Below are 27,808 nucleotides of genomic sequence, written 5' to 3'. Positions count from 1 at the left end.
TATTTCTCTGGCAGAATGTTAGTATTAGTCATTGTGTAAGTCGGTGTAAATATGTTCAAATGTTAAAAAAATTTTTAATTTCTCTATAATTGTAAAAAAAGTTCTCTTTCCATCATTCTCTCTTTAGCTTTATCTTTGTTATAACTGTTTTTAATTGGAAATACGTTATTATATTTTTTCTGATACTTGTAGAAATTCTAGAAATTATCTATCACAAATGTATAGTTACGATACTTCAATTTTCGCGATAAATATTGTCTAACACGAACTCATAATATTAACCTACCAATTTAATTCAAGAGATGCAAAAGATAATGGCATTAAGATCTTGATTATGGAAAAAATTGAAATTGTAAAGTTCTAAGGTAAAGTGGATAAAAAATAATTGAGATAGAAAACGTTATACAATATAAACAACAAAGCTGAAACTCTTATACATGCATTCATTAATTGCATAGAAAATAAATTTGCTTCAATAATGATATTTGTTCCATGACAGATTATTTTTTCACTATGTATTCAATTAGTCATCATCGTTATCATCGTTAAATACGCCTGTCTGTCTGTCTTTCCAATTTTAATGACTGACTCGTACCGCGCGCAATTTACGTTCCATTAATGTTATTACATTTAATGTTCAATAAATTTCTAAAATAAATGAGAATACATGCTGCTCATACAAAGTTCTCATCTGTCAGTTAGATACGCCGTTGCGGCAAAATTACAGAAGTTAATAATGAATAACGAGATACACTCTAAATTTTCTGAAAATCTCCAAGAGGTAGTAAACCATACGGAAATACTAGCAGCTAACTGCAAGGCAGGTCAACCAGGTAAGCAAACAAGCGAGGTAGGCAGGCAGCCTGGCAGGCAGGCTGACAGGCTGGCTGGCAGGCAGGCTGGCAGGTAGATGGATTTCCTTCTCTACGACCTGCGAGAAGAGAGGACGGAAAGCGCGGTGGAGTTTGAGAGAGGGAGGTTGGAAAACACGCGCAGGCGTCTCCGTTGCCCTCCATCGTGGCGCTTCATCCCTCCGCATACCCCTTACGCCGTCGACTCACCCTCACTTAGGTGCTTTCCTCGTCGCTCTTTCCTCCCCAACGCCTCGGAGCGTTGCTCGTTGCGCCTCGGTCAATCCGCGAGCAGTATGGCGCTACGCGCTCCAGCACGGCAACGTACATAGCGCGTCGTCACGTCGTGTATTTATCGTGCCATCCACCGCGTCCCCAACGGGGTGAATCCGCGCGCGAATTACGGTTGTCGGATTGCAGTTTAGACGTCCCGAGAATTGCGAGAGCAACGAGACGAAAGATACGACTCCGCGAAACGTGGTGAAGGAAAATAAAGAGAATATAAATTTTATAGATAAACAGATTTCCGAGAGTTCCCCTGTGACGTGAGAGTTCTCCACGTTAATATGCAACCGCGTGCGCCGCGTCCGGCCCGACGGCGGTCGTAAATGACGCCGGATAACGTGCGCGCTAATAGCGCGTTGCGAGGCGAAAGGCTTCTCTCCACTACGTGCAGTAAGCGATAACGAGCGATTGAGAATGACGGGACCCTCGACGGACATCATTAACACTGGCATCAGCAACATTTTCACGGCGACGATCGAGGAAACGATCATCAGGACTCTAAGAACGGCAGATTCGCGGATCGGTCTCACGTGTTCGCGCGCCGTTTAGGACAGCGATATGACAAGGTTGCGAATGATAGCGTAGAAAAGTACGAGACGTTCATACAAGATTCGCTAATAGGTCCGATCAAAAAGTATATACAGTTAAGGAAGAGCGCGTTCAGAGAGTTCGGGTTGCCACCAGCTGATCGCTGATATACAACGCGCGGCATGTTCATCATTAATTAATAGCGCGCGCTCGCTCTTTCATTGATAATCTGGAAGATCCTCTTATTAGACTACAATAAAGCGGTATATCTGCAAAATGGCATGCCCGTTCTCCAGCAGACGCTTCAAACTAGATCGCAAGGATGAGAGCAAGGACGGAGATCATCGTAGGATTCCGAGAATCAGGCAGGACGAGCGGACGAGCAAGCCGTCGCGACAATCGTCGGTTCAAATAACGTCATCGCTTTTGGGAGAAGACGGTGATGACCTCGAGGATACACAGACACTTAACCTGAAACACCTAAGAGCCGCGGTGACCCTCTTGACGAACCCTTTGGTATTAAATAAACAACGATTTTATTTCTTCAGCTTTCGCTATAACACAGTCCTCGGACGGTCTCTTTGCAGTTTGCTCTATCACTCTGTGTCCAGCATGTATTAAGAATACTTAATACCATTAATCTCTTGTCGATGTAGTAGTTGAAACTTACACAAATAGATGTTGCATGTATATATTGTTCCTAAATCTTTAAAGAATAGTGAGAGATACCTAGAACCACCGTCTAAGAAATACGCTTCAAGCGCGAAAAACCAGCTGTCTCTTGTAGGGCTTTACACTCGATGAGTTCAAAGTCGGATTAGTGCAGACGGTGACACGCAATTGGTTTAGTTCGCTTGAGGTTTTATTTTACTCTGTCGTCTATGTACGATCCCTTTGTCGCGAAAATTTCGCTCCTCTATCTCTGCTCTAAAGCTGGTATAACCGCAGATTTCGAACGTGACCGAGTTCCGTTTTCAAAGACAACGACGATCGTGATAAACGAGACGCTGAGGTCGTTTTGATGTGCGGTATTTGCGCTTTGGATGGTTGAATTTATATTTATCACGTCGACCTCACTCTCTAAATGTTGAGACAATGAATAGAGGTGACATTTGTTTTAATTTATTTGATTACGTTTTGAAGAATAATAATAATGAAATAAATTATGGAATGCCAAATAAAAGAGAATACGAGACAATTATCAACATTTTTTATCAATATTTTCATATTTTCTGTCGCCTCCAATAACTTATTGTTAATAAAATTATTCATCATGATGATTTACTACTTATGATGTTGCATAGATTTTTCACATTCTCTTTGTTTGATATAAAAATTGTTGGCAAATTTCTCAAATTTCGTTAAAAGCACGCGTGAGGTTGTCGCAATCACCATGGGAATCGGGACAGTTTTTCATTAAAAACTGAGCCAAAAATATATAATAAATTCCAACGAAAAGTTTCCTACCGTCCCCGTTAGAGAAAGCACGAGTTTCCAAGTTCCTTCTCTGCGCGGAAGCAAACCGCGTTAGCGACTCACGCGAACGGCCAATGTTTCCAAACCTTGTCTCGCGAAGAAAGATACGGAGCTTCTTGCTTCAAAGCCTTCTGCATTAAACTTGGCATGAAAGTCTTGGCTCTTTTACTAATGTGCATTCCGTCTATAAAACCCTCGTAAATGTCTTCCTTGCAGTTTTAGAATCTACGTGATGAATTACATAGTACACTTGAACTTGAAGATATATTATTCGCTTAAGCATTTCTACATAATTGTTATGTTAGATAAATTTCATATCTATGAATCTGCAATGGGTAGTCACGAATAATAATTTCTCCAAACGAGAAACAAATCGATATATTGGTTTGCGCGAATAATTTCTCACAAAAGATGAAATTACTTCTCGATCACGTCTTATGAGAATGTATGTTGAGTCTATGTGGCTCGTACAAGTATATATCATCAAGATAATATCAGCACGCTGCTGATCATTGAATCGCGGTAATTCGAAGAGTTTTCCGTTGCCATCCAATCACGTTGGATTGATTTCCTTCGTATGATAATATCTGTAGTTGGCAAATGTCATTGGTATTTCAGAGGGTTAACGGCGTTTGATGGCAGATTAGGGGAGACGAGAACGCGGCACTTAAAGCGATAACGTTGGGTGCAAATCCAGGAGGCGTTAAGCCACATACACAGCCCACTCACTATCAGCGCTCGATTTCTCGTATGTATGATGAATCGAGTGGAAATGAGTAGTTTCTTGCAAGAATAGATATCAGAATGAGATCGTAATGAAGTTTATATCGGTAAAATCAAAAGTAACCGCGATACTAGTAAATTACATTTCATTATATCACAACTTTCGCAATAGATTCAACTTCTATCGTGAAAGACAATTCCTTCGCTTTTCTCAAAATTACATTGATGATGAACAAGTACAAAAATTCACTACTTAATTACACATTGTTTATTTTAAATAAATAAAGTCGAAAAAAACTGAATATAATACATTATCTTGTCTTGTGAATCGACATACTTCTCTATCTATATTTTTCTCTCACTATTATACAAAAATATTTTTTACAATAAATATAATTTTTAAAAAGCTAGTAGTAAAAAACAAAGCAAATTAAAAAAATTTTAAAACGTCCAGAAATTAAAATAAATATATTAGTGAAACGAACATTGGACGCTTTGTATAAATATTACTGAAACGAACATTGGACGGAACAGCCAAGCCCAGTTCATTATCGATTGAACTTTTATGAAAGTTCAGGCGAGACGATAAACGTAAAGCAAATGCTGTTTAATTTATGTTATGGTACATAAACCGGTATATCTAATATACCATACTCTAATTGACAGATGTGTCGGTTCATTTTCGATGTGTTAAGCTTTCATCTTCGACAAACATAAACGGTACATCTTAACTCTGTAAATTTCGCAGTCGCTTTATGAAACACTTCTTTCAGTATGTCGTAAGTGCAAACTGACCTATTAAATGTGGCTATTTGAAAATTATAACCACAATTCGAGTACCCGATTGCCAGTTCACAGTATGGCTGGAGCACAATTTCAACGAGAGTGTGTGCGATTGAATAGTGTCGCGAAAATCAATAAACGTGTAGAATACGATTCTAAATAAGGTTGCGAGATTTTGTAATTGTATTATGAATCTCTTTTTTGCAACTTTTTTGCATACGTATAATATATTTGCATAATATATGCATATATATATATTAATAATATATATATAAAAGTGTTTAATATAATCTTACTTTGCAGCTGGAATATAAATCTCCTTGAAACTTTACATTTCAAATTTATTTTTTTCTCAATAAATCAATGAGTATACATTTTGTACGTAACTCTACGATAGTGCAGAAACCAGAATTCGGCGCAGTTTCGAGTTAAAAGGGTCAAGAGCAATTAGTTCGATAGAAAGGCGGGAAACACAAGATTGTTCCGCAACCTGTACACGACCGCATATTCCTCCGTTCGATCCAGAAGTGCTTGCAAACAGTGTCCGGTGTAGCAAACTATTTCCGCAAAGCAGATGAATAAATAAAGGGCGGATGCAACGATTCATTGATGTTCGGAAAACAGCTCTAAAACAGACGGTAGAGCTGCAGCATTAGCCGTGAACTATTAGCTCAGCAAAATGCAATTCTTTGCACGTTACGCGATATCTACTTATCTACTTTCGTTCTTAATCTTTCCAAATGAAAAGAGAAATCTTACATCAAGCACATTTCAAGACATTTCTGATATAATGGATATATCATCGCGTGCTCGTCTTGATCGAAAAACCGATATTTCATGATATACATTTTCACCGCTTCAGCATAACATGAGCATTGAAAAATAAAATCTACATTGAACCGTTATATACATATATCGAGGAGAATTAACACAATGCGTAAAAAAATGGATATATTAGATAGGGATGAAACGCGCTGTGTGAGTACATATACATATAGATACATTTGCGTGTATAGAGAGAGAAGAAATAAAATCAAAATTGGATTCAACGAGCACAATAGCTAGACGCAACGCAGCGTAGCAGAAAAAGCGGATTGCAAATTCCAAATGCAATTAATCTAACAAGCAGGATATCAGGGTATTGTTCCCGCAATTACCTTTCGGCCATCGAGTTTCTCCAACTTTTTCTTCGCCGTTGCAGAAGAGTACAAGACAAACAAGAGGATGGCGACACGCGAAGAAATCTACGAACAGAGAGCAAGAAAAGGGAGAGATAGAGAGAAAGAGAGAAGAGCTATACACTGTCAAGCACGAATGCAACCGTTGACTATTTCTCACTCGTCCAAGCATTGAATTTTTTACCAAGGATCGTCGAGAAATTCCTTTGTGCGTTTAAGAGGACGCCTCTTAAATGAGCATTAAGCAGATTATCCCACCTAATCCCGGGAGCGCGGATATTAAACGAGCCATTCCTAACAGCGGCTTCTTAAACGCTGTGTCGTGAGAAACGCCCGTTCTCAGTCCACGAGAAACTTCAGTAGCACGTAACTTACTTATCGTGCCCTGACCCAATAATGGTGTACCCTGATCGTCAGGTCGGAGTTAGAAACGCTATGATGTATCATGCGGCTTGCGTTAATCGAGAGATCGAAGTTGATATTCAAACGAGAATTAAACAGCATTTTACCTCACGCGCGGGAGATTTTGTAAAATAATTATGTAATATCGGTGAAATGCGGGCATTAATTATGATTTAATAAACATCGTATCCTCGGGGGAAATGACGAGCCAATAAATACATCCAGATTTGATGTCTCGTGTTTTATTAAATTTCGTTCGAAATGCACCAAACGCGGATATTTTTAACACGATATTTCTGCATCGAATAATATGCGCGCACAACCGGTGCGTGATATTAATGTTTCAAGCTCCCTGCGAAAAGCCGCTACGCGTCCAACAACCGACGTAAATATTGCGTATAAATTCACGAGATCATAAATACAGTTACTGTGATAACCGCCGCACTATATCACGACGCTTCAGAACTTTAAGCATGGCTAAAGTTCGCAAGCTTGCTATCTGTCGCGTGCACAAAGTTGAAATTTAGCATGCACATAGACAAGAATGAAGAATGACGTGAAGTCCCGGAAAATTTTAATTATACGTTACAAGCTTTGAAGTATTAGTCGGAATTATTGGATACTTAACGTATAAGTTTTTGATCGGTGATTGAGGCTTTGATTTTTCGAACGATTATTCAGAACATGATGGAAAATATATTAGACTAATCGAGCTCAAAAAGAGATTATAGCATATTTGACATAATGTAAGTATTATTTATAATATATGATCAATTAAAAAAATATAACGCGCACAGGATATTCTTGAATTGATGTAATATAATGTTGCGAAAAGTTACTATCTGACATTTCAGGTGTATATATATATATATATTAACAAAGCGTCACTATATTTTTACGACTTATCCCTCGGGAAAATATGTAATAATTCATAATGGCAATTCCCTCCCGGGCTGTAACTTACAAAGACCTAATCATGCTCGTTGCAATGCAAAATACGCTCTTTAGAAGCGATCGATACATCCGTTGCTTCTAACGGCACTTCCAACATCGTCGAGTAATCGCAGGGGCCGTAAATGCAGTTCCGTCGGATACCACGTTACCATCTACCATGCCATGCTACCGCAATGTTATGGAAATACCACGATCGATTTGACGGATTTGCATAACACGCGTGTTACCCACGCGCGTTTTTACCACGGTCTAGTTGTGATGGATGATCTTCATTGCACGACACTCTTCGAACTCAAACGAATGATCCTGGAACGCGCAGTTCCTCTAGGGACGAGCTGGATACTTTCGGAGCCATTACGGCGAGAAATATGCCGAATCAATAAACGGTCGCAAATATTCTTCCACATCGAATAGTGTTTCAAATGGAAACGTGAGGTTGAATAAAATTTCTCCGATGGCGCTTAGAAAATTATCCCCTCGTCATAGAATGATATCCCCCGCGTGGATAATTTAACAAGATCCTTTTACTCTCATAACATCTCTTTTAAAAACGAAACTGGATTTCTGCCTCTTCCGTAGAATTAATGCGAAGTAAATAATAATAATTTGTATTTTCTCCACTAAACAGCGTGAACGTAAATATTATTGTACGCTGAGCTATTTTCAATTCAAGTAATTTATATGCTGGATTATCATATGTGCATGTGTGTGTGTACGCGTTTATCTTTATTGAAATATAAATACTACAGCTACGTTAGGGAGAAATCCAATTTTTATCAAACGACGTGCAATATACGCCTTCCACTATGAAAATCTCAGCAGACTAGTCATATATGTGTACATATACATACATATCTATCTATATATAACCATTTTATATAAAAATTGCAACAGTTCTGTCTATTAACGCGCTTTATAGTACGAAATAAAATAGCGTATAAAAAATATAATGTATGTCATCTGACATCTATAAAAAAAACAATTTCTTTCTGGAAATAAAACATTTCCACTTCGAAATTTCTATTATTCTTTGTTACAATATAGTAGCTTGTAGCTTCATTATTATATCTGATGTCGTTTGTTCTATCTTATTTATTACGATTATTTGCATTAGGGAAAGGACTGTTCCATTAAACTTGAAAATTCATTGTATAAATGGTGTCTCCTTCAACTTTCCATATTACAAAATACGAAAGGAGCCAGATATTACGCTTTCGTAACTCTGGAAAGTTGCATACGTTATTTCGTTTGACGTAAGGAAAATACGTGCCAAGAAGCAACCGAAATATGAATCTTGTAACACCTTCCAAGTTGACCGAAAATCATTACACAGGGGAATAAAAGATAGATAAACTAATAAAATAACACTAAACAAATTTGAATCATTTTTGAATTCATAACATGTTTACATGATATATCGTAAATAACCTTAATAAAAGATCATAATCTTGTTTACAATGTTGCATCTATACGTTTTTCGATCCATCCAATAATCCTTCCTCTATAAATCTCTTATAAAATGAAATGTAAAGAAAGCTATTTTGCGTTTATTATTTTACAAACATCTTTACCTTGTCTGTAATATTTAGGAAATATCAATTTTTCGAATGTGCAAGTTCAGCACACAACTTATTGCGCAAAAATCTCTCTTTCTCGACGGAAACAGCCGCTAAAAATATCGTGCGACAAAAGTCTAAAAATTCGAGCTTTATAAAACTACGTAGTCATTTCTGTAAAGCGGACATGTAATCAGCATATCTTAGTTAACCGCATGGTATTCATTCTTACCAAGTTGCTGGCTCTTCATTAAAGAAACGTTAGGTACGTTCTACAACAAGGACGTGCACAAGATTAATCCTTTTTCTTACTTTTCTATTTTCTCGAGTGTATAGCGTCCCTTTGCGCTTTGTAGTAGAAACGTCGAGTACTTTATGAGAAGCTGAGCTCTTTTCAGCAAAAAGAGTAGTCTTCGTAAGGGAGATGTTTAACGATATAAGAGATATAACAAAGTATCTCATGACAATGTTTATTTTAAGAAGAACAGAAAAAAAAATCTATAGCAAGATTATATATTATATTAGAATTGTTGGCAAATATATAACGAGCAAAAGGATTGTTATTTTGTATCTATGCCGTAATACTATATATAGATAGGATTAATTAATAGAAAAGTACAAGTAGGTTATTCGGACAATCCGCCGCGGTTCACGAACATTCACTTTTGCTGTCGCCAAAAGTAATTAAACTATACCATTCAACAGAAGATTCGTATCTATTACATGGCTTAACGATTCGTCAGATTACACAGTGGGACACAATATGTGAATTGTTCTACCTAGTTGATATATCCTAGTCTCTCAATCCCGATACGTGAATACGCAAGAATAAATGGGAATTACAAAAACAAATTGCATTTGTCGCCGTGCGTTCGAAAGATACGTGATCCATCTGTGACACTTGCGACTAATCATTGTTACCGTGAATGACACATAGACAGATAAGCTTTATGGCGATAGGCGAGCGGATCGACACACTGGGCTCCATTCCACTCTACGAATTGGATGGATGCGACAGAAACTTCGTTACTTAGTTAAATTGATGGAAATCAAGTTTTACTCCTACTTGCGAAATTGCGTCGATATGCATCGTGATGAAAGCGTAGACGTTTATGCCCGCACGAAAATAAAAATTCAATGTCCAAGGATTTTGCAGAACTTGTAATGCACTTGAGATATAGAATTTATAAGATTTCTCAACAAAAGGAAAGCGAATTTCAATTACATATATACGTATGTATGTACGACAATATTTTTTTACTTTGTTTTCAAGAATGAAAAAAAATGCATTTTATATCTTCATAAAAATATTATGATTTTACGGTATATATTTTCACGTGGCAGAAACACATTATATTCTATAAGAAATAAAATATACACATATATATTTTTTAATTTAAATACAAATTTTATATCGTTTCGTCATAATGATTGTAAAATATATACACACACACATACATACATATATATATATATATATATATATATATATTTCTATTGTTGTGTTGGTAATTAACTTTCCATCATTTATTATTTCATTTTCCTTTCATACAACAAAGCTTTATAAATATTCTTGACATGCAAAAGTGTTCATTAAAATAGAAATATTGGCTATCGGGGCAGTTGTCGTGCGAATCTTGTCGCCGTACCCATCACGTTATGACGTACAATTTGAAATGCAAAAAAGAGATCTCTACTAAGCCACTTAAGTACCTCTCGCGATGCACTTACTTTGATTTCTGGAAGCTGACGCAGAATAATGGTTGACCGACTTTCAATGCGATAAAAATATTAGCTAACGAAATAGCCGATATAATAGTCCCTCATTTCTCACAAGTACATACTATATAACTATAAAATAATTATTCTCAAAAATGTCATTATTAAAAGTATATAAATTCTAACATGTTCTTTTGTAATAATTATATTATTACAGAGTTTTATATTATCTATTATAAAAATTATATTATTACAGAAAAAATGAGTGATATTATAATAAAAATTTTTAAAAGAAATAAATGCACAAGGAATATGTTTTATGTATAATATATAAATCGATAATAAATGATAGTTGAACTGAATTTTAAATAGAAAATGCCAAAAGTTATATGATTCGATTCTTCTTATAAGAATAAATCGATACAATACTTTCACTAATACACGACTGTATAAATTGATAAACATGTCAGTTTGCATGACTGTTCTTCCGCTAGTAGTTTAAATGACCTTCCTCTGCCATTCTAGAGCGACCTCCTATCGATTTTGGCTCAAATCGGAATGCGACTGTCGAGACGTTAGTCGAATAACATTTTGTATTGCCAAATTTCCGTCATTATTTTTTGTTTTGTTTTATACAAAAAAGTATTTATAAATTGCTTCTGCAATTTTTATAAATACTTTAGAGGAAGGAACATTTTTAAAAACCCTATTTTATGCTCCTCGGCATGTCTCAGCATAAATAGGTCAATCGATTTACAATCGAATTAAAATGTCTATTATATTATTTTGCTTTGCTTTTCGATATTCATTCCAAAATGTAACATCTCATGAAATTTTATATTTTTTACCAAAAATGTGCAATCCTATCTTTTTGAGAAGTCAGAGAAAGTAATTTATAACAATTTATGTGCTATAGATAATTAATTAAATTGTTTATCCCATTTCTCTTCTTTTTGTGTATAGATACAATTTTAATATGACAGCTAGTTTGTATTTATGTTATCATTAGTACAGTTGAGAAAATTAATGCAATAAATGCAATGCAACTGAAAACAATGAACCTGAAATCGACACCTAATACTGCTACCACAATAGCTTGCTTGTATAAGTGTAACATAGCATGTAAATATCTTTTAAATCACGGTAGAATTATTCTTTGTGGAAGCCTGTACATTTAATTCATATTATTATTTTTCTCATGACGTGCGCATGACAATAAATGTTAATACGTAAAGAAGATTAACTTGTTGCCCAGATTTTCCACAGATCATCCCTGATCTAGTTCCTAACATAGATTATATAATCAATTATTAACAAATGCTAGTACATAATTCAAACAATCCCGTTTAACTAACCAACATTTAGAGCTTAACTAAATACATTTTCGCTCAATAAATTATATCAAAACTTTGGATAAGTTATAATCTTAGGTTAAACAATTTGCATTCATGTAACATTGCTCTATTAATTTGAAATTCCTATTATTGCGCATATATTATATATATTTATTTATTTATATGTATAACTCGTGTATATTTTAGAAATTATTAAAACATTTTTACAGCTTATCAAATCATCAAAAAATAAAAAATACATAATAGATAAATATTTCTGATATATATTGCTGATGAAATATTTTTTTTACATTTGTTTTACTTGTATAAACTATAGACTATAGATTATTTTTTGGATGTGTGTTATCTCTCTAAAGCGATATATCGATACAAATATCTCTTTTTCTCTTATCTGTCAGTGAATAATTTGTTTTATCAAATATTATCTTTTGACAAATTGTTATTTAACAAGTGAATTTGTTGTAATAGAATATCTAGATTAAATAATTCAAATTTTAAAAAGCCATTTTTTCTAATAAAAATATAAATTTTATAAAACTAAAAAAATATGTAATAATAAATAAATTCTAATTACATTACTAAAACAAAATATAAAAAAATATATTTTATATAAATAATATTTTATTTTTTTGTAATTTATTATGTCTACAATTTATTATGCATTGTATAATAAAAGCATTATCGTATAATAAAGTATTGAAGCTTTCACACACACACAATATTCAACAAAACTTTATTGAATATTAAAAGAGTTTCGTAAAAGCTATGACCTATACTCTATACCTTTAGTATGCAAAGTTCCAAAGTACAATATGTTTAATATTATATGTATGTGTTATATATATACATATATACAATTAATTGCTACTTAACGTAGTATTAATTCTAAGGTAATATGAATGGCAGTAGCTAAATACAGCAGCTAAGTTATAAAATAATTTTGACATCTACATCATTAAGCAATGAAGGTCACGTTAGTTTAAAGTAATGTTCCATGAGTACTTTACAAGTGCTATTCTCTTGAGAAGAATTGCCCGTATGACCATACCAAATGATGCTATAATTCTCATTGTAAAGTGCAGACTATAATTTGGAACAGCGAAAATTTAGCCGCCGCATAATAACTACCGAATCATTGCACAATGATTACCAAATCGCACATTAGGCATGTTGTTAAGTTGGACATAATATAATCTATTTTCGTCATATTGATATGATTTATGTGTACATAAATGCGCGTATCAATCTTTTAAATGTGGTTTAGAAAACCGTACGTTTTTTTCCCGAAGAAATTATTCGATAAAAGTTTCAAATCACTACATAAGCATTGAATTATATATGTGTAAGTTTATAGCATGCATCTATGTATCAGATATTTTTAAATATAATATGTTATATATATGCAGCTTTATTTAAATTAATTATGTTGTATAGCCAATAAGAGAATTTACTATTTATATTATTTAGAGACTTTGCATATTATTTTTATCTAAAATTTATAATAGTGTATGTTCTTTTTATCTTTGTTACAAATATGTATATCAATCGTTTTAAATATTTTATTAAATTAGGTCAGAGTTAATCGAATTTGTTACACACCAATTGCGTAACTGAAAATAATTTATTATATTGTATCAATCAATTTCATAATTATTTTTTTTACTTCTATTCTTATTTTAGAACGAAGTGGTAGCTGTGGCGTTAGAAGCTCTATTAAATAAACATGAAGTACCTCTTCCAACGTCGACAACATCGTCTCTGTGAGTATATTCATTAAAAAATGTTCTCTATTAGAGCATAATTGCATGTTACTTTACAAAAAAAAATAATAAAATAAATGTTTCACAATATAATAAATTATATTGTATGTTATAGGAATTCATAGTATTATAAATTAGTTCTTTTCTTTATTAATTATAACTATTTAATTAATTAAATTTGTTGACTTATTGAATATATTAATAAACACAACACTTTTATGCAATATATTTCTAACTACTTTCAAATATAAGTAACAAAATAATTATATAAAAACCATCCATATTATATATTTTCATAAAATTATCACAAACATTCTTTAAAAAGATTTAAATAGATTTAAATAGATTAATCAAGAAAATTTAGCCGTTGTATTATAATTAAGGTAATTTAATTTTATATTGTAAAAAAATATAAAAATAATAACGTTTTCATATATGCAAGTTATGCTTCAACGAAAATTTAGAAGAAATGCAAATTTGATCATTTGCAATTTAGAAATCAATTTACAAATATATATATATATATATATAACTTACTTAATTTGAATAAAATTAAACAAGAGCGTAGTATAACGAGCAACTTCTGTATTCATTAATGCGCATTTTTATGAAAATTTTAAAATTTTTATAAAAGTTTTTAAACAAAAAATATTTAAATAAAAAACATGAAATTTTAACTACCAATAATTGTAACGTAACATTTTTACAAATTTTCTCACTTAAATTATAATTAAATACATACAAGATTTTTGATATAGTAATATTATATTATTTTATATTTCAGAGAAAAGCTGCTAAATAATGTTGACGAGGAAGAAAATTATAATTTACTGGAAGACATTTACGAGACACTGAATTATGATTGTGGTAAGATAATATATCTTCTTTACATTTACATATAATAATAAAAAACTCTAACAATAAGTATATAAATGTTTGTATAAACTCATGATATAGAAAGATAATATTATTTAAGATGATATTATTAAACAATGAATTTTTTAATTATTTTGCATATAGTCATTTTTGTGGTGTGCAGTTACTTGGTGGTAGAGAACGATAGCTTTTTATGACACAAAATTTTCCCTTTTCTATTTTAAATTTGCACAATGTATGGAAATGGTACAAGTTACAGTATTTGGAAGCATGTGTGAACTTCTCCTCTCATATATAAAACAGCAGATGTAAAATAAAAGATATGCCATAAAATGTAGCTTCCGTTTACGGTCATGTTAAAACGGTTACCAATAAGTTCAAGTGTTGCTGTAATTCCACGAACCCATCGCAGCCGTTTATCACTGTCGCAAAGAAGATTGATGTATATATCGATTTCAAATAAGACCTTCTATGTTTAACATCAATCGGCTCAAACATTGAGACGATTATCATAAATTGTCTTTAACAGTCAAATTATGAAGACCGCGTCGACACTTTGTTTGCTTGAGAAAGAGCTCGAGACATTAGTTTCGAGATTACGTTAATATTTATCAGGATTGTAAAAATTGCTACAAGAAGCATTCGCAAAACAAGTAATTCTTTGATAATTATAATTTATAATAAAAAATATCGCGTAACCAGTATTAAACAATAGAAAACTTTTTGTAAGGTTTTATTTAAAATAGGTCCGTATATTTTAATCGATTATTGTCACGCAACTTCAGCAAGTGGAAGCAAATTTCAAACATATCTTTTCTATCAGCGTCAAACGTCATCCTTGCAGACCTTTCACACTTTTTGCAATTACACTTTAAGTACCATTGTCCCCTTTGGTTTTGCCGCGCAGTCGATAACGCGAGAATCCATTAATACAGGTTTGACCGAGTTTTTAAATGAATGAGTACGGAATAACCGGCGCGAAAACTAATCAATATTTACCACGTCTCAAATGAAATATCCTGTAACTAAGATAGTAACAATGTAATCGATCAATTAATCAATTGATAAAAGCACCCTTTTTTTGACCCACGCTTTTACTCCTGTCGAAAAAAATTAATGGTTTATCTTCAAGAGATAGAACGAACTCTTTCAGATTACGAGAATTAACTATGTTACGACCATAAATGATTGCATTCAACACGAATGTTATAAAATGTCTGACGTTTTAAAATGTCTGCAATCATTTTTATGCATATTACTTCCAATGGAAGTTAAAACACAAGGGCTGTGAACGTTGTTACAAATAAAGCTCGAACCGAGGCAGTCGTCCTTCTTCGCATTCAAATTATTTCAGCTTTGCTAAAAGTGTTCGTCCCGGATCCTTGGTTACGCGTTCTACTTTCCCTAGCAACTGCATAGCGAAGCGCCGTATGATAATGTTTTAATTTTGTCCCGCGTTTTAATTCGTCTGTCACAAGCAATTTTTAGCTCCAATTTAAAATGCTGCAGCGAGGGTAATTCTTATACAAAAAAAACAATAATGCTAATATCATTTTTTTAAATAATGCTAAATTTTTTACAATAAGCAGCATCGTATATATAATTAAAAAAATAATTCATTATTTAAATTATTATTTGTCGCATGATGAATACATTAAACAGAAATTTCAAGATATTTTTTATTCTCGCAACAATTTCACAATAATTTTATTAGTTTCACAAACTCATTAAAATTTTGAGACACGATATCCGTTATTAAAAATTGGAAACTATTAAGCAATAAAGCTTCATCGATATTTCGATCACATGATTTGATACGATTTTAACGAGGATGCTGTTGCAAGGTAGATAGATTGCACAAATAAGCGACGATGTGTGAAGCTTTCCTGGCGTTAACGAAGGAACCTTCGGATAGGTAATACGTACTCTGAAAGATTAATGAACTAGATGAGCCCGGTCCTGGGAAATTATGTTTGCGATACTATACCATTTCGTCGCTGTACGACGAATCGTATTTTATATGCATGCGTCTTATTGATTCAACCTTACGTGCGATGACAAAACCAGACACTTTTCCATTTTCTACCTAAACTCTCAAGGAATGTGTCAGTTCTGTTCGAATTTCTCATGTCTCTGTATATATTTTCTCATAAATCTTGTAAGGATAATCTTGTATTATAAATGAACGAATCGCAGACTTTAACGAACTCTGTCAAACCTTCACACGAAAAACTGAAATAGAGTATGCACGAGACGCAACTGACAATGAATATTTCACCGATAGTATGTGGAAAAGTTGAGCGAAAAGAAGAGAAATGAAAAATTATTCCACCCTATGACTTTTGTCTCTCTCGATTTTTGCATTGTACAAGCTATTTCTATAATACTAGTGGTAAATTTGCAAAATAACAATATTATTATCGCTCAATTACTTTGCAATACAATTTCACAGATTTCAATTTCTACGATCATATTATTATTATCATTCAGCTTTTAAAGTTACATTGACAATTTTACGTTAATGTTTTACACATTACATCTCATATTTTCATCTTTATAACGATCTTGTGACTAATGTAATGGTTATACATTTTATAATTGCAAATTCTATTCTACCGTTAATGAATTTTTTCAATTCTTTTTATAAGATAACTCCTTACATTTTTAACGAGTAGTGCACTTTTAAACGTGCTTATATTAGCGCTAATTAATTTTATATAGATACACGTGTAAGTCTCGAAAGAGAGAAAATCGTGTTCTTTGGAAACTGCAAATTCTGTTAAATTATTTTATTACGATCAATGCATTAAGAATAGCGATTTTAAAACGAGAAGTGCATAACGTAAAATAAATATATTTCAGAATGCTAATTCTAAAATAAGCAACTCGTATTCTTTAAAAAAAAGTGAGGCTGTTAAAGTGTCTTCAGAAAGTTCTTACAGCTGTCACCTGAGACACTTGTCTGCAGCTGGCAATCCTAGCCAGCGGTATAACAGACTTTTGAAATGTCGGCAAATTTTATATATATAAAACTTCCCTTTATTTTATTATGTAAATGCATTAAAGATTAAAGTATACATCATACTTCCTAAAAAATATATAAGATGTATGTATGCAAATAAATTGACTCTAAGCTAACAAAATCTTCTCTAAACGTGCACACGTAACGCATGGTGATTTTTTAATCAATACTGAATTAATTAGTAAATTACACATGAAATTAATTTTCAAAATAGTGTGCACTATACAAATATACTCTTTTCATTCTCGTAGAAGCAAATATTGTTACACATACAACTCGTTTCCCTCTGTATTGGCTGAAAAGTTTTACGTTTCTAATTAATTAAAAGTTCGATTCTCTAAAAGGATTATTATATTGTCCTCTTTCTTTCTTTCTCTACACACACACACATATATATATATATATATATATATATGTGTGTACACATATATATAACGGTCAAGCATAGATTTTGATGATCTAGAGAATCAAGAGCATCGGGACTATTTGTTTGACAGTAATGTTGGCTGTCAGTTGGTTTTCCACCGATCCTTCATCTTTGAGCGCATATAACCCAATTTACGTTTAGCTGTTCGAGTACTGTAGTTACAACGAAGCATACTTCAGAAATATCCCATTAATCATCACAAACAATCGATCCGCGCATGCAATGTATTCGAATCTGACTTCCTCATCGGAACTTATGAATGGGATCCGGTACGTCGAAGACAACAGTCGTCATTCGAATAATGCGTCCTTTATGACTAATAACCTAGTACATACGTGAAACACGGACGGAATTTAGCGATCGTAACTTAGAAATATGGTGCTCCAACGTAATAAACCCGGAGCGCGTTGTTATGTAACCACATTAGGAAATTCTGCGTCATGCTGCGAGCACCGTGAGCAATTATGTGAAACGCCTGTTTATCCCCTATAAAACATGTAACGCACCGTAGTTTACCTGTTAAATATATCGCCAACTTATCTCCTGCGTCAAGACGTTCCTTTGACGACGGTAGCACAGCATATACATATTCTCGGTCGAAGTGACCTCCGTATCCAAGCATGTATAATCCTGAAAAAAAAGACAAGGGTAGTATAACGCGGTACTTTCAAGTTCAAATAAAATCACCCCGCGGTCTCTTTTTTCCCTCTACGGCATAAAGGCGCGTATATACCGTAAAGGAATTTCCATCCTGGTGGAATCTCTTTCCCCCGCGTTAGCGATTACGCCGGCCCTTGAATATCGAAGTTCACTGCTAAAAGCGCGCAGGCTGCGTATTTTAACGCAATTAATGCGATTCAATACATTGCACATATAAGTTTATAAGCAAGAATAGCTTTGGAGATATTAAATTATATATAGTATCTAATTAATAAACGCGCGCGCGAGAGATTGCGATAATAAATTAATAATCTCTATTTATCTTGCAATATTTGCGCCACTTGAGATCATCATCAGGCCATTAAATTCTCCTGTGCTTGCAGTTTATTAGCAACGATGAGCGATTCGCGCATAAATCGCGCTTATCGCTCGTTGACAAATATGTATCGTCGTTTATCAAGTAAGCGGAAAACACGTATTTTTGCTCATAAGGAGTCATGGCAAGACAAATGGTGAGCATAAGCCACACATTATTTCCTTCGTCGTGACCCAGAACCTCTTTTCACCCTTCCGCTTGCACCGTGATCACTTCGCATTTCGTATACACGACAGGAAACGGTTGTTGTTGCGGTTACTGGAGCATAGGAGATACCTCTCGCAGGAGATACCAACGTAATGCAATCTCGGGAGAAACTCTAAGACCCTGTTGTCACCGAGGATGTACAGTACACTAGTAGACCATTTGAAAGATTGACTTACAGCGACAAGTGCGCATACATGACATCTTACATGTGAATTGTTTATCATCAGAATTGACATCTTACATGTGAATTGTTTATCATCAGAATTCATACAATATCGCGAAAATATATAAAAGCGAACCGATCTTTTTTATCCTATTTGTATTCGAACAACGCTAACAGATCGTCGCTTATTTTTCTCGCGTATCGCCGTGACCCAGAAAGTTCGACCGAAAATTTCTTTGTCTGCGCTTTCTGGATAATAGCAACGTAAATATCGAACACATAAATCACAGATAATATTTCCATTTCTAGACAATATATTATCCTATATCGTTCATCGCGGACAAACATTTGCGATATTTCATCACGTGATCTAACGCATCTATCAGATAATGACGCACACGTCACGTTTGACGTGCTTAACAAGATGACACTATGACGAGAATTTTCGTGCCTGTTTATCGTAAAGCTTTCAGAATTCCATCGGGATAATCTTCATACGCGGACAGCCCATCGATTAAAGTGAATCGCGTGAAAATTTATTTATTCCCCCAGATCAGCTGCATTATATGACAGAATATATTATGAGAGTGTGAGAATGCCACGTGATATTTCGAACAATTGGCCGGACGTATTGCACCGTGCGGTAGCGCAACCGCTATTATAATTATCGTGTTTTCATAGCGATATTCGATGTGAAATAATACAGGAGTGTTAGAGCAACCCTAGCTCACTGCGTCTATTTCCGGATTTGCAAGGGACCGGACCGCACACACTGGGTGTAACAAAGCTGAAGCGTGACATTGTATTATCGATCTCGTGAAATTCGCTCGAAATTCTCCAACGCGTCGATTTAGTATTCAATATCATATTAAGCATTCATAGGTACTTTCAATATAAGTTTAGAAAAGATAAGCGCTTTGTTGGCGCAAAAGCTAAAAGCAAAAGATTTTCGAGGGACGTGTTCGTTCTTTCTATCTCTTTCTAATACTAGTTCAATACGCAAAGTATCTTTTAGTGTAGAAAAGATTATTTGCGATAAATTTACTTAGAGAGGCGTGAAAACGGACGTGCTGTATATTATGTACTCGTTATTTACGAAGCTTAATTCTCTGAATCTCTCGCAAAGAGAGAAATAAACGGTTTCTGAGTGACTCGACGAAATTCCCTCACGGCGAATTAATGTTTGCGGAACTTTTGCAGACGTCGACGTGAACGCGTTTCTCGATCATCTCGGACAGGAGCTGATCACGTGGGCTTGCGTGGGTCTCTTAGAGCGGGCCTTTCGTTGCCTTGGGAACGATCTGACCGCCTTCCTGACCACACTCGACGGCGTAAACGACGTTGTTCAGCATCAGTCAGGATCGGATGCCGAGGCAGAGTTTGTGTGCATTGCCACACCGGAAGCGTTGGAGCTACACTTCACCACCGATCACCCGTCTATAGCCTATCTGTTGGTCGGCAGTTTGAAAGGCATCGCAAGGCAGTTCTATAACGACAAAGCTGATGTGTATATACTGCCGGATCCCTACAATACGAAATTTTTTAGGTAAATCTTTATGAACCTTTTTATAACTCATTTTATCGTACCTTACAAAAAAACTATCTTTTTTACCTCTTGTGTATTCTATTTTATATTTTTATATGTATATATATACATATACCTATATACATATTTTTATATAATACGGATTTGCAGTCATATGCAGATTTTAATTTCCGTTCCTTTCTAGTCCGATTTTAAATACGGTTGTATAGGTATAAAGAACGCATATCGAAGCGTACAAGCGAAAGAACGAGAATATTTTCTGGGGCTATCTCTACTCTTTGACGGAAAACACAAAAATTGTTATCAAATGTCACGCATGAGCGAATTTTTCGTTGCAACGAATATAAAGGTTCGCGTTTATCTCTTTTTGAAGCGACACGGTTTTGATTCGGCGTCAGTAGACGGCTATTCGGTATAAATCGGCAAAAAGAGGACGAAAGATGAAGAGAGAAAAAGAAGCAGAAAATTGTGAAATCAAAACGATACATGCGCTGGAAATGCGATTTAAAGAAATATGAGAAAAATAGGTGGCACAACACATCAATTGCATAATACAATTATAGACTTTTTAATAGTCACTGAAATTTTTCAATTCAGTTATAATTGGATCTTCGTATCAATGAATATAAACGGTAACTGTAAAAAAATCAGCATATGAAATTTCGACATTGTTGCGCTGGTCAGTATTAATATGCTGTGTCATAAACTCCGATAAGTGTTATACGCAAGTGGCTTTCGCGATATCGTAAATGTCATCTCATACGCAAATAATTTATTTGTACCATGAGTCGTCATTTACACAAACAGTCCATATGTTTACTTAATATTTTCGCTGCGTTTCAATCACGCGCGTATGAATTCGTTCGTGTATTTGGTCACGTACTAAATGTGATCTGGAAAAAAAATCAAATTATTATACCATCTATCGTATGTTACGCACGTTTGTAAGTTTTTGCATGGGGCATTTAATGTTTGCTCACCGAATCGTGTGTTCCGAAATAATATCACGTGAGTAGAATGCATAATTCGTACAGATAGAGATAAAGACAGTATGAGAGTGCAAACCTTTCGTTTGAACAAATATTGATTCCCAATGGCAAATATTTGATGATAGGTGCGGCACTATCCGAGTCGCGTTAATTCTGAAAGGATAAGGCCGACCGAGCGTGAACATGTGAATGACGTGCAAAATATTGTCACCACAGAAATCGCTTATATTTCCGAATTTAATTAAACGTCTCGATAGACACTGCATTGGTTATACTTATATTTATCCGCGCATCCAACAGATTCAATACAAGTTGTCTCTCGTTATTCTATATCGTATTTTATATCAATACGAGAGACGTTTACACCGTCTGCTATCTAAGATTATATTTATAGAATAAATTCTATATAATATATCGATATTTGAATACAAAGGGTTCTCTCTGTGCGATATTGTCGGGACATGTATATTTTTAGCACGCATATCGCATGTCTATATGGAAAAGTACGGTTAATTTATCCTTGGAATATTTGTCTTATATTCCGAGAAAAAGAATGGCAATCTTTTCCTTGAATATTGCAGATACCGTATTACTCCGGAGCGTTACAGCGGACAGCTGGATGCTGATGTAGATGACAACTGCGATGTAGTGTCGCCCGCTTTCCGTCCACTCTCTACCGAGGCAACAGATCTTCGTATGGGTGTAGCAAGCTTCTGCAAGGCATTTCCATGGCACTTCGTCGTTGATCGTCAACTAGAACTCGTGCAACTCGGCGTCGGTTTCATGAAAATTTTCGGTCACCACCTGAATCGGCTTGGCAGGGAGATATCGACGTATTTCGTCTTCACACGACCCCACGGCGTCACTCTGACCTTTCACGAGATCCTAAAGCGCGCGAACACGCCGTTTATCTTGACCCTTCAGAGACCGTATGGCATCGATAAATATCCTGCGGAGGTATGTTCGTAACATGGTAACTAACGCAGGATGATCAACTTACTCATAAACGGAGAGAGAGTACTTCGTAACACAAATACATAAATAAAAGCAAACTAGGCGGAGGAAATTATTTGAGTTTACTTTTGCGTGATCCCTCTCTCTCTCTCTCTTTCTCTTTGCGAAACTTGTAAATTATTAATATCTGCTAGCGCAAACATATGGTAGAATAAATTTACTTTGAAAAGTATTAATTAAGTCTTGTTATGCAGGGTCTGGAAATGAAGGGCCAGATGGTACATTGTCCAGAATCAGACTCAATTTTGTTTGTAAGCTCACCGTTCTTGAACGGTTTAGAGGGCTTAACGGGTCGAGGACTCTTCATTTCTGATATTCCTCTTCATGATGCTACAAGAGACGTTATACTCGTTGGCGAGCAAGCCAGAGCACAGGTGACTAAATTCATTGTCAGTTATATAAATCAAGCATTCATGGTACTCGTCGTCAAAATGTTGCTCGAAGAAATCTCATGTTATTAACGGTTAATACTATCTTAGCATTATCTTATTGTAACAGAATGGTATATGATAATTCATTATTTATAGCGTAATTAAAATAACAGATTACCATATCTTTTATAGTAAGACATATACTACATATGTATATACATATATATTTTTTGATCATAATATATCTACATGAAATACAATGATAAGTAATATTTTTTCAGGATGGCTTAAGAAGACGTATGGACAAATTGAAGAGTTCTATAGAGGAAGCCAACCTAGCGGTCGATGCGGAAAGAGAAAAGAATGTCAGTCTTCTACATCTTATATTTCCACCGGATATTGCGAAGCGTCTGTGGCTGGGTAAATTACAACAGTTTATATCCTGTCATAGGATATAGTAACACTTTTATCTTTACTTAGTTCACTTTTTCAAATTTTTCACTTTAATCTCAAAGTTGCATTTAATGTAATGATGTTTGAAAATGGAAAAAGTGAAAAAAATAATCGTAAAAGAAATCTTACAACTGTATTGTTAAAATAACAATACGATTCTATATATGTATAAATATTATTTTATTATGTAATATAACTTGTCTGCTTGTAAAAAATATATAACCGATTAAAAACTGATATTTTAATTATCTAGGAGAGACAATCGAAGCAAAAACATATCCGGATGTCACAATGCTGTTTAGCGATATAGTCGGATTTACGTCCATCTGTGCTACAGCAACACCGATGATGGTTATTAATATGCTTCAAAATCTCTACGAGCAATTTGATATGTATTGTGGTCAGTTGGATGTATATAAGGTATGTTTATTTTGAGAAGACGTTGACCCATTTTTAATACGTTTCGATAATCTACTGCGATATTATTTGATTTGCTAAATCATTATAATTAATTGGAAGAAAATCATTATTTGTTTATTTAAATTTAATTGATAAAATCGAAATAAATTATATCAAATGTTTCTCTAAATATATCAGAAAAATAATTTCTTATTTAATATAGATGGCAAAAGATAAGTCATTATTAAAAATTGCAAATTAAGTAAAATATACATATTTTTCAATTAATATCTTTTTGCAAAAAAATTTCATTTTACATCGGTAAAGTGTAATTTATATCGTATTCATAAGCCTAAAATGTACCATGTCGCCATCTCTGAGACATCAAAAGAACTTGATGTAACTTAAAGGTAATATTTTTATCTCTTGTCATTCTCAGTTTTGAAATTTTTTAACACTAATAAATAATAAGTGCCGAATATAAAAAACTATTTTTCGAAAATCAAATTTTAGTTAATTTTTCAAAAAATTTTAATAATTTATTTTTAGTGTTTAATAGCTATATGGACATAAATGGATGCTGTGCATCGATTTTTACTTTATTCTTGTATGAATAGGTAGAGACAATCGGCGATGCCTATTGCGTTGCATGCGGCCTTCATCGAAATACCAATACACACGCGCAACAAATTGCTTGGATGGGCCTAAAGATGATACAAACGTGCTCTCATCACTTGACTCACGAAGGCAAGCCAATAAAGGTATTACACGATGATTACATGATTACAGATAAGATCGTGATTATATGCGACTGTATTATATGCAATTTTCTTTTAGCGTAATATCGATAGTAATAGCATAGTGAATACTACATTTACAGTTTTATTGCATTTTACGCAATTTGGCATAGCACATCCTAATTTTATTGTATGTATACTGAGACGTAAAAAAACGTTTTTCATAACGAAATACAAATTAATATTCGACACAATTAAAGTAATATTGTAGCATTGCGCATCATATGTTTTGATATATATATATATATATATATATATATATATATGTATATATATATATATATATATATATATAGCACATAAAATATCTAGAAATCTTTGTAATTTTGCAAATATTTTTATTTTTTTACAATATTGGAAATATTTTTAAACAAAAATGTAATTATAACAGAGTATATGAAAATAACAATTAATATTATACTAGAATATCTTAAATATATTTTGCAATATTTCAATCTCTTTTAAATCGAATTTTTAAATGTATATTAATTTTCTTTTTATACATGCATTTTTATACATGAAAAAGTCGATCAGGATACAATAACTCTCTTGCTTTCTCACTCTTTCTCTCTCGCTCTTTCTTTCTCTTTTAGAACGATTTCTCAAAGTTTTTCAATTGAGAGATGTTTCTGATTATTACATATCCACTCCGAGCAGAAACTCCGTTGTTTATTATTCCCGTCTTGAATACTATTAAAACTTTTCCCATTTAAAGTATTCCTTAGCTACAATAACAAACGGTCAGTGGGGGGAAAGGAACGTGAGGCACCTACAGTTGCATTAACATTTAAAGCAAGTTACATGATATTTCTTTTCTTCATTGATACTTTCTTGCATCTGTCATCTAACTTATATTCGCCAAAATATGCAACATTAGTAGTAGACTCGACTTTCATTTGGCTGTTCTGTTTACTATTTCACTAGATGCGCATCGGTATTCATACCGGAATGGTGCTGGCAGGCGTCGTGGGCAAGAAAATGCCAAGATACTGTCTCTTTGGACATAATGTCACGTTGGCGAATAAATTTGAGTCTACGAGCGAACCGCTTCGCGTCAACGTCAGTCCAATTACGTACCTGTAAGTGACAGCGGTTCGATAATATTTCCATTTCTTTCCGTACCTATAAACATTTGCATGTACACATGTATACATATATATTGTAATGGCATTACAAATGTCTACAGGTGTTTAATACAAAAATCGGGATTTATATTGGAACCGCGGACCAAGGATAATTTACCCAAGGGAATGCCAGCCAATGTTTCAGGCACGTGTTATTTTCTAAATGGGTATCAACATAGCGATGTAAGTGCGAGTGAACCTCTCGATGTGCATATTCAAGCTGCAATTACGGAACTCGGAATCAGTAGCAATATGTAGATACTGTCCGACATGGGGACATATACCGACGAAGTCGTACCACTGATAAGTGTGTTACTTTAACGATATTACCATCGATAATAGCAATGACACACACACACTTGATATTATCAGATCGATGTATATGGGCTCTCAAGCTGGCACTAAAGGTACATTAAAAGCATGGCGCTAATTGTACGTACACATTGAAAGAGATCCTGTGCGGATGCTATTTATACGCAGAGTCTTAGATTGTAATCATTATATACTTATATTAAATATAAGAAGCAAGTAAAAAAAAACTCTACCATGGACTCTCTCTCTATACTTGTATATTATTTGAAAGTCCTTGTCCTAAACATAGATCCAAATCCAAAATATTTAAGAATTCTAATAATAAGATATAAATGTCATGTATGAAAAGAAACGTAAAAAGTAAATAAACTTTTAAAAATATTTACAATATAAAAAAAGAAAAAAACATTTTTAAAACAAGATGTCTTTCTAAGTATATTTAGTTTTTTCTACGTGAATTCGTTATAAAAGAATTTTAAAATCAATAATACAACATTGTTTCAAAAAAAGAATTGTATAGATACCTATATATTTGACAACATATCACTTTTGTCGAGTTCATTTTATATATAAAATAATTATATCTTATATGTATCTGATCTAAATTAATAACAAATTCTAATTTATAAAAACTATTTTCAAGTTATTTTCCGTTTAAAAATATCATAGAGATTTTTTATTTTTCTCCATGCAACACTATTGCATTATCTCTTTTTAGTTTTCTAATAAGTATTCATTTTCCGATAAAACTTTAATTAGATTGAAATTTTATTATATGGATTATCTGTGTATATAATAAGACACTGTTCGTTTCTGGATATCAAGCTCAAACGAATCCAAGTCTCATTTTTCTTTTAGATAATAAATAAAATTAATATCGTCGTGCGCGTTCGCGTTTAGATTAGAAATAAGAATCTAAATGAAAAAGAAAAAGAAAAATGATTCTGTTCTTTAGATAAAAAATAATACAAAGTTTCTCGCACTAGAATAGAATTGTATTATACCACTTTATTAATAACAGATGTGCAATTTTTCGTATAAGAAAGTAGTCAAAATTTACGAGGCGCGATTTACGGAACTACTAATATTTCAACTTACGTGGAAGCGTTTTCCCCCGAGAAAACTTGCGGCTGTTGTACGAAGTAGCGGCTTTTAAGATAATAACGTCGGTTTGCGGATCACGGTAATAACTAATTGTGCCGTTCTCGCGGCGAGGATAAGCAGCAGCTTATTGAAAAGCTCGGCCTCTTTCCGCTTTACCGTGCGCGCATCATTTTACCGAGGACACACAAAAGGGAGGTGGCATGTATTGTAAAACTAAAAACTAGGAGGTACTTTTACAAAGCCACTATCACTAACAGCCCACTCTTTGCTAACGCACATAAGCTCATGTCTGTGTATGTGTGTGTGCATATGTGTGAGTGTGCGTGCGCGTGTGCATACGTATGTGTCGCTACTCTTAATGTTTCTTATAGTGGCAGTTATGCAGGATTGAAGAGAGA

The 27,808-nt window shown here is 33.8% G+C and overlaps 1 protein-coding gene across 3 annotated transcripts; it reads left to right on the top strand.

Annotated features, from left to right (window-relative positions):
• The first annotated feature begins 1,074 nt into the window (after window positions 1-1,074).
• On the top strand, window positions 1,075-26,545 carry Gycalpha99B (guanylate cyclase 1 soluble subunit alpha 2). Of its 3 annotated transcripts, none has more exons than XM_029316138.2 (11): window positions 1,075-2,180; window positions 13,491-13,570; window positions 14,355-14,437; window positions 20,502-20,847; window positions 22,418-22,793; window positions 23,045-23,224; window positions 23,503-23,641; window positions 23,928-24,094; window positions 24,691-24,834; window positions 25,586-25,662; window positions 25,795-25,852. In XM_029316138.2, exons 1-10 carry the CDS (start codon window positions 1,941-1,943, stop codon window positions 25,652-25,654), a joined length of 1,824 nt encoding a protein of 607 aa, XP_029171971.1. In that variant the 5' UTR covers window positions 1,075-1,940; the 3' UTR covers window positions 25,655-25,662; window positions 25,795-25,852. The 3 variants fall into 3 exon arrangements, with proteins under 3 accessions (XP_029171971.1, XP_029171970.1, XP_029171969.1); XM_029316136.2 differs by lacking the exon at window positions 25,586-25,662 and adding an exon at window positions 26,057-26,545 and having other exon boundaries at window positions 1,076-2,180; window positions 25,795-25,949; XM_029316137.2 differs by having other exon boundaries at window positions 25,586-25,860.
• Window positions 26,546-27,808: the final 1,263 nt, after the last annotated feature.

This window comes from Nylanderia fulva, unplaced genomic scaffold (genome assembly GCF_048542155.1).
Source record: "Nylanderia fulva isolate GAGA-0341 unplaced genomic scaffold, ASM4854215v1 Scaffold7, whole genome shotgun sequence".
NCBI lineage: Eukaryota > Metazoa > Arthropoda > Insecta > Hymenoptera > Formicidae > Nylanderia > Nylanderia fulva.
The sequence above is the reverse complement of the archived record's forward strand: the minus strand, read 5'-3'. Positions and strand labels throughout refer to the sequence as shown.